The 14,668-nt window shown below is 35.1% G+C and overlaps 1 protein-coding gene and 1 pseudogene across 1 annotated transcript; one reads left to right on the forward strand and one right to left on the reverse strand.

The window, feature by feature from the left end:
• Window positions 1-452: 452 nt before the first annotated feature.
• LOC108453215 (uncharacterized) lies at window positions 453-10,676 on the forward strand. Its single transcript, XM_053029387.1, has 12 exons — window positions 453-843; window positions 1,958-2,532; window positions 2,643-3,022; window positions 3,106-3,192; window positions 3,275-3,605; window positions 4,074-4,484; window positions 4,583-4,642; window positions 4,732-4,934; window positions 5,082-5,148; window positions 6,960-8,254; window positions 8,676-9,652; window positions 10,050-10,676. Exons 1-11 carry the CDS (start codon window positions 582-584, stop codon window positions 9,628-9,630), a joined length of 4,626 nt encoding a protein of 1,541 aa, XP_052885347.1. The 5' UTR covers window positions 453-581; the 3' UTR covers window positions 9,631-9,652; window positions 10,050-10,676.
• Window positions 10,677-11,677: 1,001 nt separating this feature from the next.
• LOC108474960 (jasmonate-induced oxygenase 4-like) lies at window positions 11,678-12,757 on the reverse strand (annotated as a pseudogene).
• Window positions 12,758-14,668: the final 1,911 nt, after the last annotated feature.

Here is a 14,668-nt window from a genome sequence, read left to right on the forward strand (position 1 = left end):
AATCACTTACGTCTCTATGCCCATCAAATAAACCGTCAGAGTTACGGTGACAATCACAATGTGATATCAACATTAACCATTAGAATGAAATTATAAAAAAATAATTAGTTAAGTTGTAAGATGAATATTTGGAAATAATCATATTTTAGCCAAGTAATCACTATCAATTATGGCAAGTAGTTTGAACACAAAGTTGTCAAACGAAATTATTAATTACATTTCTAAATAATAATAAAAAAAGACTTCGGTCCTAAATTAATTTTAATTGTAAAATTCCCACATAATCCCCCAAAATAAAGGTAAAAAACAAAAGTGATTTTCACCACTTACTTGTAAATGTAAAACTTTCCTTCCACTTCTTACAATTTTATAAAAAAAAAAAGAAAAGAAAAATATTTAATTTGTGATTTAATTTATTATATTTTAAAGTTTTTGACTATACCCTTTGCGTGTATATAAACTCTCATTTCTCTCCCATTTTTCCTTTCATTGGAAAATAGTCCTCTCTTTTCTCTCTCTCTCTCTCTGTCTCTCGCGTCGGTCGTTTCTTTTCTTTTCATTTCTTTAGGAGGGTGGTCAATATGGGGTCTTCGATTTTGCCAGATCTCGGAGCTGAGATCTTGATCCCCGTTTGCGCCGTTATTGGAATTGCCTTTTCTCTTGTACAATGGCTTCTTGTTTCCAAGGTGAAGCTCTCCCCGGGTCGAGACTCGGGTTCCCCCGGTAACAACGGTGCGGGTGGGAAAAACGGGTATTCCGATTACCTCATTGAAGAAGAAGAAGGTCTTAATGACCATAATGTTGTTATTAAATGTGCTGAAATTCAGACCGCCATATCTGAAGGTTCTTGCTCTTTTCAACCCTTCTTTTTACATGTTTTTGAGGTCTGGGTTTCTTGAAAAGTGGATTCTTTTGGTCTTTTTTATGATTTTTATGTTGGGTTCCCGTCTTTGCATGTTGGAATTAGTTAAGCTGAAATGGTTCGTCTTTCTGAAGAAAAACGAGACTTTTTCTTGGTGTTCTGAACTTCAAGATCTTTTTCTAATCTTTGAGTTCTTTTTTTATGTTTGGTTGGTGGTGTTTTTGGTTTGTCTGTATAAAATTTGATATTGTTTTATGAATCATCACTGGGAAGAAGAAAGATTTTTGGAGCACGAGGTTTGTATTTCTTGATGTTTTCCTGTCCTAAGTGTCTGTATTTCTTGAGGTTTGTATTTGCTTGTACCAGATCTGGAATTCCTACTTCATATGGGGCTGCCCTGAATCAAGTTTTCAGTCGCCAGAACCCTTCAATTTGTTTACTCTGAAAGCCTTACTTAACAAATATATAAAAGTTGGATGGTTTATTTACTTTGTTTTCTTCCTTCTCTAAAAAAGAAAAAAGATTGTGTTTTTGCGTTAAATGTATCATACATGAATGATTGTCAGAGTAAAAGCTGATTTCAGCAAATGCTGCACTATTTCATGATATTATATGCTTTAGCACTTTATTTTACTTTTGGAAAGTGAGATGCTTTGGAATCATTTTTGTGCTTCTAAGATTGTAACATACTAAGTTACTTTTTGGTGTAACATTTCCAAGTTCGTTTCTGCTTTACACTTTATTTTTGTGTTTATAGGTTACTGTTCTTAAAAACAAAAGTATATATAGATTCAATATTTTTAAATTTGCCGTCAACAAAAGGTTGTATTGGAAAATGCAACTATTTTTCTGTTTTGAGAGGAATTATTTCGGTTCTATCTTTTATTTTATTGTTTTGGTACATTGCATCAAAGAATTAAGTGAGGACGGTAATAAGAAAACTCTAGCTTGTTCTGTAGATGATGTTTCTAACATAGTACTTTTCTTGCAAGGGATTACTGGATTACATTTAGTTGCTCTGTTTATTGCCTTTTCTGTTGTTGATTTTGGAGAAGACTTTCCCCATTAGCTAATTTTGGACTTATGAGTTTGCAGGAGCAACCTCATTTCTTTTCACCGAGTACCAGTATGTTGGCATTTTCATGGTTGCTTTTGCAATCTTGATTTTCCTTTTCCTTGGCTCGGTAGAGGGTTTCAGCACAAAGAGCCAGCCTTGCACTTATGACAAATCTAAGATGTGCAAACCTGCTCTTGCCACTGCTATATTCAGCACAGTATCTTTCTTGCTCGGTGCTGTCACTTCAGTAGTTTCTGGCTTTCTTGGGATGAAAATTGCTACCTATGCTAATGCTCGAACCACCCTGGAGGCAAGAAAGGGAGTTGGGAAGGCATTTATTACTGCATTCAGATCTGGTGCTGTCATGGGCTTTCTTCTTGCTGCAAATGGTCTTTTGGTGCTTTACATTGCCATCAACTTATTCAAGCTCTACTATGGTGATGATTGGGGTGGTCTTTTTGAGGCAATCACTGGTTATGGACTTGGAGGTTCATCCATGGCGCTTTTTGGAAGAGTTGGTGGAGGCATCTATACGAAAGCTGCTGATGTGGGTGCTGATCTTGTAGGCAAGGTGGAAAGGAACATTCCTGAGGATGACCCTAGAAACCCAGCTGTAAGTAACTTGTATCTACTAACATGTTATGGCACTTAGAATTATGAAATTGAGTTTTGGTTCCTCATGTTGGGTTTTCACTTGTTGCTGAGTTGCTTTCCTGTTTTCAGGTGATTGCTGACAATGTTGGGGATAATGTTGGTGATATCGCTGGGATGGGATCTGATCTTTTTGGGTCCTATGCTGAATCATCTTGTGCTGCACTTGTTGTCGCTTCCATCTCTTCTTTTGGCATCAATCATGAATTGACTCCGATGTTATATCCTCTCATTATAAGTTCCGTTGGTATCATTGTTTGTTTAATCACCACCTTATTTGCTACTGATTTCTTTGAGATCAAGGCTGTTAAGGAAATTGAGCCATCATTAAAGAGGCAGCTTATCATCTCCACTGTTCTCATGACTATCGGAATTGGGATTGTTAGTTGGGTAGCTCTTCCATCTTCCTTTACCATTTTCAATTTTGGAGATCAGAAAGCTGTGAAGAATTGGTAAACTCTTGGTGCTTCTTTCATTGAGAAATATCATCATATGCTTGCATTAGAATGAGTGTGACATTGAATTCCATCTGCAGGCAGCTATTCTTATGTGTTGCTGTTGGTCTTTGGGCTGGCCTAATTATCGGTTTTGTAACCGAGTACTACACTAGCAATGCATACAGGTAATTAGTCTGGATGGTATCTATTTTTCTCTTGGACTATCCTTTGTTGTCATTGATTTTAACTGTGTACTTTCTCCTGCAGCCCTGTACAAGACGTTGCTGATTCCTGCAGGACTGGAGCAGCGACTAATGTTATTTTCGGCCTTGCTTTGGGTTACAAGTCTTGCATTATTCCTATTTTTGCCATTGCAATCAGTATTTTTGTTAGTTTCAGCTTTGCAGCTATGTATGGCATTGCTGTTGCTGCCCTTGGAATGCTGAGCACCATAGCTACTGGATTGGCTATTGATGCTTATGGTCCCATCAGTGATAATGCTGGAGGCATTGCTGAGATGGCTGGCATGAGCCACAGAATTCGAGAGAGAACTGATGCTCTTGATGCTGCAGGAAACACCACTGCTGCTATTGGAAAGGTTTGATTTGTTTTCACTGAAGTACCGGGCATACAGTTTCTCTGCTTGTTTGATTTATGTCACCTCTGGATTGCATTGGCATAACAAGTTCTAATGCAGGTTTTAGTGTTTTGGTTGGCATTGATGTCTTTGCAAAAATGTTGCATTTGTCCCTTGAAGCCAGCTTGTGTTTGCTTTTCCAAGTCCTTATTTTTTGCTTTAGTGTAAATTGAACTTTAACATTTATTCTATATTTTGATTACTTACTAAGAGATTTGCCCTTGAAACTGTTACTGCTTGAGCATCTTTGTTTTCTTCTTTGGTTTGTCTGTTGAGAACTAATTGTTGTACTAAGGCCTGTAATGTAGTTGCACTTATTTTTGCTTCACGTAGCATTTATGTGTTTGCTTGCTTGAAGAAAATGTGATCTATATTTTTGCATTACGGTGATAATGGGTATTCATTTGTACACTCCTAATTTCTTTTCAGGGTTTCGCCATTGGTTCAGCAGCCCTTGTGTCCCTTGCCCTCTTTGGTGCCTTTGTGAGCCGTGCTGCTATTTCAACAGTTGATGTATTGACCCCTAAAGTTTTTATTGGGTTGCTTGTTGGGGCAATGCTTCCTTACTGGTTCTCTGCTATGACCATGAAGAGTGTGGGAAGTGCTGCTTTGAAGATGGTTGAGGAAGTGCGTCGGCAATTTAACACGATCCCAGGTCTCATGGAGGGCACTGCTAAGCCAGACTATGCTACCTGTGTTAAGATCTCTACTGATGCTTCCATCAAAGAAATGATCCCACCTGGTGCGCTAGTTATGCTCACACCCCTTATTGTTGGGATCTTTTTTGGTGTTGAAACTCTCTCTGGTGTCCTCGCTGGATCCCTCGTCTCTGGCGTCCAGGTAATGTTAACAAGTCTTAATATCGGGTCACCACAACCTTGTGATTCTCCTACAAAAGGATCATTTTTAAGTTGTTTCTGTCTTGGTAATATTTGTAGATTGCTATCTCCGCATCGAACACAGGGGGTGCTTGGGATAATGCTAAGAAGTATATCGAGGTATCCATGATTTGACTGACTGTAATTTTGATGTTTTGAAGTTAATGGTTCTATTATATTTATGGTGTGGACTTTGTTGTGGAATGCAGGCCGGTGCTTCAGAACATGCAAGAACTCTTGGTCCCAAAGGATCAGAACCACATAAGGCAGCTGTTATCGGTGACACCATTGGGGACCCTTTAAAGGATACATCCGGACCATCACTGAACATCCTCATCAAGCTAATGGCTGTTGAATCACTTGTCTTTGCACCCTTCTTCGCCACACACGGTGGACTGCTTTTCAAGATATTTTAAGTAAAAGAACACAAAAACGGTTCCAGTCTGCGGGTTCTCTTCCAAATCTCCTTTTTTTTTCATAAGTATAGTTTTAGTGTGTAGCACATTTTGACATATCCTCTTAAAGGTTGAATCTATAGCGAAAATTTTCCCTTGTAAAGGGTTGACAATGAAATCAATGATGATGATGACTATGATAATGGTCAATCTAGAAAAGAGTTAAGAACTGTATTGTCACTTTCTTTTGTTCCATGGAAGAAGGCGTTTTGTTTGTATTGCTCTGAAATTCATGTTATAAATTGCAGGCAAAACTCAACAATTGAGTGTATGACAAATGAAGCCATCATTTTTAATCCACTGGGAAAAGTGCTGTTTTACTTGCTAGACCTGTTACATTCTACCAAGCTTATATAACTTTTTTTTAAAATAAAAATAATTGAAGAAATAATCCTTGCTGAAATCTCCTTTTCTGTGGCATCGAAATGGCACGTGACACAAAATCAAAATCGACCTTTAAATAATTATGGTGAAAAATTGTTTCTTTAAAATTTAAAATATATCTTACATAGATTAGGCTAACTTTAATCACAACTTACAAATAAAATTTATTTCCATAACTTTTCCAACTTAAATTATCAAAATTCTTAAATCTTTTTAATATGGGTTAGTAATAAATTAATTTAATTTTTCTCGTGATTTATTTTAATTTCTTTTATCTAATATTAAGTTTAAATATGTAGGAATTATTCTTTATTTCATTTTTAACTATTGTAATTCATGTCTAAATTATTTTTTTCGTGTTATTATACCAGTAACCAAATTGGTTATAAATTTTTAAATTAAATGCTGATTTATTTTTCCTTTGGTTAAAATATGCTATAAGTTCTTGTATTTTTCAGAAATTTAGAATTTAGTCTATTTTTATTTCTAAGAATTTAGTCTCTACTTTTTAAATTTCAAAATTTTGGTCCAATTATTAGCACTATTATGTTTATTAAATTTGTTGGTGTAAAATTTTGAAATAAGAAAATACTTACTTAGTAGCAAGGTGGAGCCAGGGTGACAAGGCTCCACCCTCTAAAATGGAAAATTTTCCAATTAGGTCTCTTTATAATTTGTAAAATCTTAAATTAATAATGATAAAATTACATTTTGACCCCTAAAATGATAAAATTAATCTTTTAAAATTATAAAATATAAGCTATAAAATAATGAAATTACGTTTTACTACCGTAAAAATATATAATTTAATTTCGCTCCCTAAAGAAAATTTCTTGCTTCTCCTCGCTTAATAGTTATGTAATGAAAAAATGATATTGCAATAAATCTGAATTTAATAAAAAACTTAATACTAATAACAATTAGACTTTCATTTTAAAATTTAAAAATAAAGAGATTAAATTTCTTAAAATAAAAGTAAGAAAACTAAATTTTAAATATATTGAAAGTACATGTACTTAAAAGCACAGTTTAACTTTTTTTTGAAGTTGGCATTGACTTTTAAAAATTTGGATAAACTAAGGCTTCGTTTGGGGCGGCGGTGCGATGCGTTTAGCTTAATTTTTATCTCAAGCTACAGTATTATTACAGTATCTAATTTTACCGCTACCGCTGTTTTTACACTAACCGCAAGTAAACGCACCGCCCATCCAAACTCACCCTAAATCTAATATCACTATACTATTAGCGAATTTATGTTTTAGTCACTCAATTTTAAAAATGTTACAAAATGGTTAATAAATTATTCAAAAGTTTTTTTTTAAGTAATTGAGAAGTTGAGTTTTATTTTTAAGCCTAATTAGTAAGTTTTAAGTAACGATTCGATAATTAATATAATGTATTAATATTTAATGACAAGTAAAATAATATACCTTAAATTCAAGTTAATTTGATAGTCAGCGTTATCGGAGAATAAAATTATTAAATTTTTTATTTGTATATATAAGCAGTAAATGAAAAGAAATGAGTTAAATAAAAAATTTTGAATTATTTAATAACAATTTTGTAATTTTGTGGAGTTGAATAACTAAAATCATTAGCTTTTGAGAAACAATGGTGCTGCAGCCGCTCCCTCTTTCTCTAGGGCCGCTAAAACAGTACCCCTTGAAATCTTAAGTTCATTGCTGATTTTGGACACACCCATAGTCGAAAGGGTCTCAGGGTCAGCCCTCTTTCGCCGGTTGCTGCCGATTGCCAATTTTAGGTGCATAAGCAGAGATTTCCTTTCTGCTAAACAAGTCATGATTACTCATCATTGTCTCCATCCGTCCCTTTCCAAGCCCTCTCTTTCTTTTCTTTCCTCTTCCTCTCCACCTTTCCTCCAACACCTCTCTTTCCTTCCAAAATCACCTTCAATAACAAAACCCGTACTTGTCCATTCCGTTAAACCACTCCATGTCAAATGCTCCTCCACCAATTCCACATCCCAATCCCACCCAGACCATGCACCACCCATTTCCACCCTCAAGATTGCCATCATTGGCTTCGGTAACTACGGCCAGTTCCTTGCTAAAACTCTTGTTTCTCAAGGCCACATAGTTTTAGCCCACTCGAGATCCGATTATTCCCACGTAGCCAAAAAACTGGGAGTTCCCTTCTTCTTAAACCCCCACGACTTATGTGAGCAACACCCAGAAATTATACTCCTTTCTACTTCAGTTATCTCAACCGAACAAGTTTTGAGAAGTCTTCCTTTACAAAGACTTAAACGCTCCACGTTGTTTGTCGATGTTTTATCCGTCAAAGAGTTCGCCAGGAATCTACTCCTCGATTCCTTGCCTCCTGATTTCGATATCATTTGTTCGCATCCCATGTTCGGACCACAAAGCGCCAAGCAAAGCTGGAAAGACCTCTTCTTTGTTTACGAAAAGGTTAGAATCGGAAACGAATCCTCCAGGGTTCAAAGATGTGAACAATTCCTTGGAATTTTTCAGAGTGAAGGGTGTAAAATGGTGGAAATGAGCTGCCAGGAGCACGACAAGCTTGCGGCGGGGTCACAGTTTATGACACACACGGTTGGAAGAGTGTTAGACATGTTGGGGTTGGAGTCAACGCCGATTAATACAAAGGGTTATGAGACTTTGTTGGATTTGGTTGAGAATACTTGTAGGGATAGCTTTGATTTGTATTACGGGTTGTTTCTGTATAATAAGAGTGCTTTGGAGATGGTGGAGAGGTTAGATTTGGCCTTTGATGCTTTAAGGAATGAACTTTTTGGTAGGCTGCATCACGTTGTGAGGAAACAGTTGTTTGAGAATGGAGAGAAGGTAAAGAGTGTGCATGATAGTAGTTACCAAAATGGTGCTGCATCGGCTTTCAGCTCAAATGCTTTGAGGTATTTCTTGGATGTCACGTTTGTTTCTTTAATTTTTTGTTCAATTCAACATGCATGGCATAGATAGTAACTATTCTTTTAGCTTCTAGACTGAAGACTTTCTATATCAATTGAAGGTGAATAAGGAAGATCACAGAGAATTTAGAATTTTTCTTGGTTGTACAGGCTGTTTATGGTTAATGCTTTTGTTTTGATAGTCGTTTAATATTAAGATCATGGCCTGAATTGCTAGGAATGAAGGATTTTAGTATCCTTTTTCTTCCTTGACATGGTTAATTTCGTATTAAATGCATAATAATTTGTGAAGTTTATAATAGATCTAGGATTAATAGACCTTTAAAAGTGCTTGGGAGAGAGTAAGTTGGGATTATTGTGATGCAAATTGTATAATATATTTACTGTCTTTTACTGGAACTTTCAGATATCAAGATGTTACTATACCTTATGAATTTAAAGGAAAGATATCGGGAAGTGTTGATGACAATTCAAAGCTCAAGGTGGCGATTGTTGGATTTGGAAACTTTGGCCAGTTCCTTGCAAAGACTCTGGCTCGTCAGGGCCACTCTGTTTTAGCCTATTCTCGAACTGATTATCGAGATGCAGCTCAGAAATTGGGGGTTTCTTTCTTCTCTGATGCTAATGACCTCTGTGAAGAGCATCCTGAAGTTATTCTCTTGTGTACCTCGATTCTTTCGACTGAAAAAGTTCTCAAGTCAATGCCTTTTCAGAGATTGAAGAGAAGTACTCTGTTTGTTGATGTACTATCAGTGAAGGAGTTTCCAAGGAATTTGTTTCTTCAACATTTACCGCCAGAGTTTGATATTCTATGCACACATCCCATGTTTGGACCTGAAAGTGGTAAAAATGGATGGAACGAGCTTCCTTTTGTTTTTGATAAGGTGAGGATTGGAAATGATGAAAGACGGGTAGCTCGATGTAATAGTTTCCTTGATATTTTTGCAAGAGAAGGATGCCGAATGGTGGAGATGACATGTGCAGAACATGATTGGCATGCGGCAGGTTCTCAATTTATTACCCATACGATGGGCAGGGTTTTGGAGAAGTTGCAGTTGGAGTCTACACCAATTAACACAAAAGGTTACGAGACTCTGTTGAAGTTGGTGGAGAATACAGCAGGCGACAGCTTTGAGCTTTATTATGGGCTTTTCATGTACAATGTAAATGCTATGGAACAGCTTGAGAGAATGGATTTTGCGTTTGAGTCATTGAAGAAGCAGCTCTTTGGTAGATTGCATGGTGTTCTTCGGAAGGAACTGTTTGGAGATTCAGAGAAGCTTGAGGTATTGCAGGAGAAATCAGTTAGGAAAAATGGTGCAGCACTTTCATCTTCTCCGGAGAGTGTTAAAATCAGCTAGCTCTATGTTTTTGTTTTTATCCGTAAGTTATATTGTTAATCTTTATCTTGCTGTAGTTTGTACTACTACTTTTAGGCCATTTTAATATCTATTTGACTCTCAAAAGATCAAAAGGCTGTTTAAGCTAAAATTTCTTAAAATCAAGGCTTTAGTGTTGATCCTCAAAAGTCTTGCTTGCTTGAGGGCATGGAAGTATTGCCTCTGGCAACTGTTTAAGTTTGTAAATTTATCTTATTGTAGGTTATCTCACGTACTCTATGTTGCTGTATCTCTTCCTGTCTTCCCTTTTTATTAGTATAATTTTGATGGATACATTGTATACGTATGTGTCTATTTATGTATATATTTATATATCTGTTAATTAGATAATTATCATTCTATCATTCTGGTATTGATTTGGCATTTTTTTACTTGTGAAGGATTTCACTTGATGTTATTTCTACATTATGGTGATCGGGTCTCTTACTGCTCACTGGAATCAGCAGGTGAAGGACTTGTTAATGGTGTACGAACCCCATGCACGTCATCGTTGCTGCAAAAGTGAAGTTTCTTTTTATTTATTTATAGATTTATTTCTAGTGTACTTCGGGAAGCAAATGATGCCTACAAGAGGGTCTGTTTCTGAATAATAAGGAAATTGTAGTTGTAGACTATAAAATAAATATGAGCACTGAGATACAGAACATTAGGACAGGAAGAATTGTCAGAAGTTGGCATTGGTGATAAATCATAATAATGAAAGAAATATAGGTGATTTGATTTCAAGTGACGTAGGGCCCCAGGAATATGATGCTTCAATCAAAATTTTGTCTTGACTGTAGTTGTTTACCAGATCCTGAGTTATCCCTTTGTAGGAGGTAGCAGTTTGTTTTTATTTTCTATTATTCTTTGTAAAGGAGGTGGCCATTGTTGTATCACTTATATTTCTGTAGCATTGCCACTCCATTTTGTTGAGTGTAGGAGCTGTGCCAGATAATATTCCACATTTCATTGTGGTGATTATTATATATAAGAGAGAATCCACTGATGCTACTGAGTTATTGCTAGTAGTTTAGTCTCCAGTATGATTTTTCTACTCAAGCTACTTGCACAATGGATGTTTCTCATCACAGACACGTCTGAATCTTTTTCTGTATGTCTCTTACTGTTGGTGATTAGCATTCTTTAGGCATACACTAGGACCTTGTTTAAAACCATTCTCATTGGAGCATTTCTAATCTTGTAAGTTGTAACTTCAGGGTAATATTAACTTAAACGTTACCCTTCATCCGTGTCGAAGGTAACTTCTGTTGTTTAGCATTCAAGCCTAGATGAGATATGATGAACCAACAATTGCTGGCGTATGCACCTCATGCTTATACATATTTTTAGCTGATTTATTCAATTCATTAGTTTTATCTGAAATTACTTTATATTAAAAATATTATTTATATTATTTTATGAATATTTGAAAACTATAATTTTTGTAGTTTATTCTTTTTATCATTACTATTTATTTCTTAATAGTCAAAGCTCAAACCTGAACACCAGTATCAGTTATACTCCACTATAAGAAATCTGAGTAATAATGGTATTGTTAAACAATGTAGGAGAAAATAAAAATAAATCGATCAATCAAAAATAGGAAAAAGAAGTTACAAGGTAAACTTGGACAGTTTTATAAATTGAATAACTGCAAATTTTAAAAGTATTTTCATGTTAAAATAACATTTGCATGTTTATGAAAATTGAAGTTTTAAAAAATAATAATTCTAAGTTGCTATCTTTATTCTTCAAGTTAAAAAAAGGTGAAAATAAATAAAAATTAAACGTTAAAAACATGTGTTGTATGTATAGGTGCATGATTTTAAAGATATGTATACCTCACTTTTACATTCTATAGTAATTTTGTTTTATTTATTTTTTGAATTTGTTAATATAGTTGGTATCTAATTTACTTCGATAAAAGCATTAGTCAAAAGCATATTATGTATAGTATATATGATTAAACTTGATGCTTCAAAAGGCATGCATCAAATCTAAAAATAGCCTTTAATCCTTGCAAGTTCTATGCATGAAATTTTACTTCCTCAAGTGCTACTTTGCCTTTCTGAAAGCAGTCATAGTTAAAAGAAGCATAATATTTCACATTCCTGTATAACCTTGGCCTCTAATCATCTATCAAGGCTTCCACAGGTCCAATCTCCTTATCTACCTCTGCTTCATTAGACATTGCCACAGATATCCTTGGCTTGTCTGTGTTAGTCACCGCCTTGTGCACAGGGCTCTTGAATATCCTGTTACTCATTATCTGCATCCATTCACAACATATTCAACTAATTCCATACTTCATTTTCTTTTGCAGCTCAATGCTGTATTATACAGATTCAAGATTTCAGTGCTTAATGTTAAAAGTTCATACCTGCATTTGGTCACCAAGATTGACAACAAGAGCACGAGGGATGAGAGGAACTGTGATCCATGCCCCATCTTTGACAATTTGAAGGCCTTCCACTTCTTCGTCTTGTAATAAGACTGTCACACCTGATCTATCCGAATGTGGATAGAAGTTGAACCTCACTTGCATTGCAGTGTTGTCTCCAAACTGACCCGAGAAACTATTCTTTTCAAAGTCAAGTGATTTAGCCATGGCCTTAAAGGGAAGATCCATCATTTGCTTTACCTTGGGGGAGTATGCATGCAAGATATCCCTGCAAGTATTCAACTAATAGTACACAGTTGTTCAAGAAAATAGAAATATCATAAATCCCAAACTATTAGACAGCAACTACATCACAAATCCACAAATTTTGGCCCCAAAATTCCTTTTGTGCTTTTAAGTGTAAGTTGTTATACCTGAAATTATGTGGGTTTTCAGGCGAGAGATTGAGGTTTCTTTGATTTTCAGGACATACCCTAAGAAATAAGCGAGTGTTCCAGTCAAGAACTTGTCTTTCTGAGACTATCAGATCATGGCCATAACCCTCCACCTCATTAGCTGCTCTCGAGTTTTTCAGCTTCTCATCCTGTGGGAGTCCAAAAAATTGTTTTGCAACTCCATGGACGAATTGGAAATCCCATGGCCAATAGCCAGACACACAACACATTTATTTAAAAGGACGAAACATATATTCCTAACCTCCTTTGAGGACCCAGCGTTGTGGTGGAGCAATCGAAATATATATAATACACCAAAAGTTATCAGATGGGAAATATTTGGTTCTTAACCAAAAACCATTTGTAACAAGGAGAACTTATGGTAACTTCTTGGCCTGACTCGAATTAGTAATGCTGCATGTAGTATGGTATGCCCCCAAGTAGAAATTGGAAGTTTTGACTTCATAAGTAATGGTCTTGCAATCAATTGAAGATGTTTGATTAATGATTCAGCAAGATCGTTTTGTGTATGAACATGTGTTACAGGATGTTCAACATTTATCCCAATAGACATACAAAAATCATTAAAAGTTTGGGAAGTAAATTCACCAGCATGTTTCGAGTTGATAACAAGGACACATGCAACCATCTAGTCAAAGCATCGAGTAAAACCATAAAATATCGGTGGTTTGATTCTAAATAGAGTTCGAAATCGTTGTATTACTTATTCTTATTATTCACTATTACTATAAATCTATATTGATTTGTCCTTGTATCCGATTTAGAAAAGTGATAGATTCATAATTTATCTTGGTTGGTGATGGCCGAATTATTAATTTGCTTTGAGAGCAAGCGTCACATGAAAAATTATTAGCTTGAAGAATCTTTTGGCTCTTCAATGAATGTCCACATGAATTGTCAATAATTTTCCGCATCATATTTGAACCGGGATGGCCTAACCGGTCATACCAAATAATAAAGTCATTAGTAAACTTCTGACTTATTATAACATTTGCTTCAATTGTACTAATTCTCATCTAGTACAAACCAGAGGAGAGTGCAAACAATTTTTCCAAAATAATTTTATTTTCTTGAATTATACTCGTAATTTGAAGATACATCATTCCCTTCACTTATTGTCTTAATATGATATCCATTATGGCGAATATCTTTAAAACTCAACAAATTTCTTTGAGACTTAGGAGAGTATAACGCATCATTAATTTGAAACGTAGTTCCTCTAGGCAACAATATACCGTAGCCTTCTATGATTTTGGTACTACCAAATATAGTACTTATACTAGCTTTTTGCATTGTTAAATGAGAAAAATATTTCTTATTCTTAAGTATAGTATGTGTAGTTGCACTGTTTGCTAAGCATAAGTCTTCACCATTTGTTGCTAATTGAATTTGAGAGGTATTCATATTTTTCAAAGAAAACAAATAAATGTCATGTAAATTTTTAAAATATATAAAATTTTCATAAATACACAACAAGAAAACATACTTTTAGCGGCGTTTTTAGTGGCGTTTGAATGAAAAACGCCGCAAATATTAAACATTAGCGGCGTTTGAAACAAAACGCCACTAAAAGCTGAGCAATAGTGGCGTTTTCATTCAAAACGCCGCTAAAAACTGAGTAATAGTGGCGTTTTTATTCAAAACGCCGCAAAAAACTGAGAAATAGTGGCGTTTTATTCAAAACGCCGCAAAAAGCTGAGATATAGTGGCGCTTTAGGTCCAAACGCCACAAAAGGTTGAGCTATAGTGGCGTTTTTGTAAAAACGCCGCTAATATTTATTATTTTAAATACTCTATTTTGTAATCCCCGAAATGCCTTAGTATTTTTCCAAAATTAGTTCCCCCTCCCCAAGACCAAACTTAATCAACTACTTTTTAGTGCATCGATTTTTATTTTGAATCTTATAAAATTGAATCCAACTTAAATATTAAATTTTTACGTCTCAAATTACAAATTCAACTTGAATTCAAGTTTTTACAATCTCAAGTACTGAATCATATTAAATTAGGGACATAACTACGGGGTTGAAAGGATTTCGGCCCCCCTAAAATGAATTTTTTTTATTTAAATGCTACCATACAAACTAAATCCTTAATTATATGGGTCTAATATTTAAACCCTACATAAACATTAAAACTCTAAACCGTAAAAATAAATTAT

The sequence above is a fragment of the Gossypium arboreum genome, chromosome 6 (genome assembly GCF_025698485.1).
Source record: "Gossypium arboreum isolate Shixiya-1 chromosome 6, ASM2569848v2, whole genome shotgun sequence".
In the NCBI taxonomy this organism is placed as follows: domain Eukaryota; kingdom Viridiplantae; phylum Streptophyta; class Magnoliopsida; order Malvales; family Malvaceae; genus Gossypium; species Gossypium arboreum.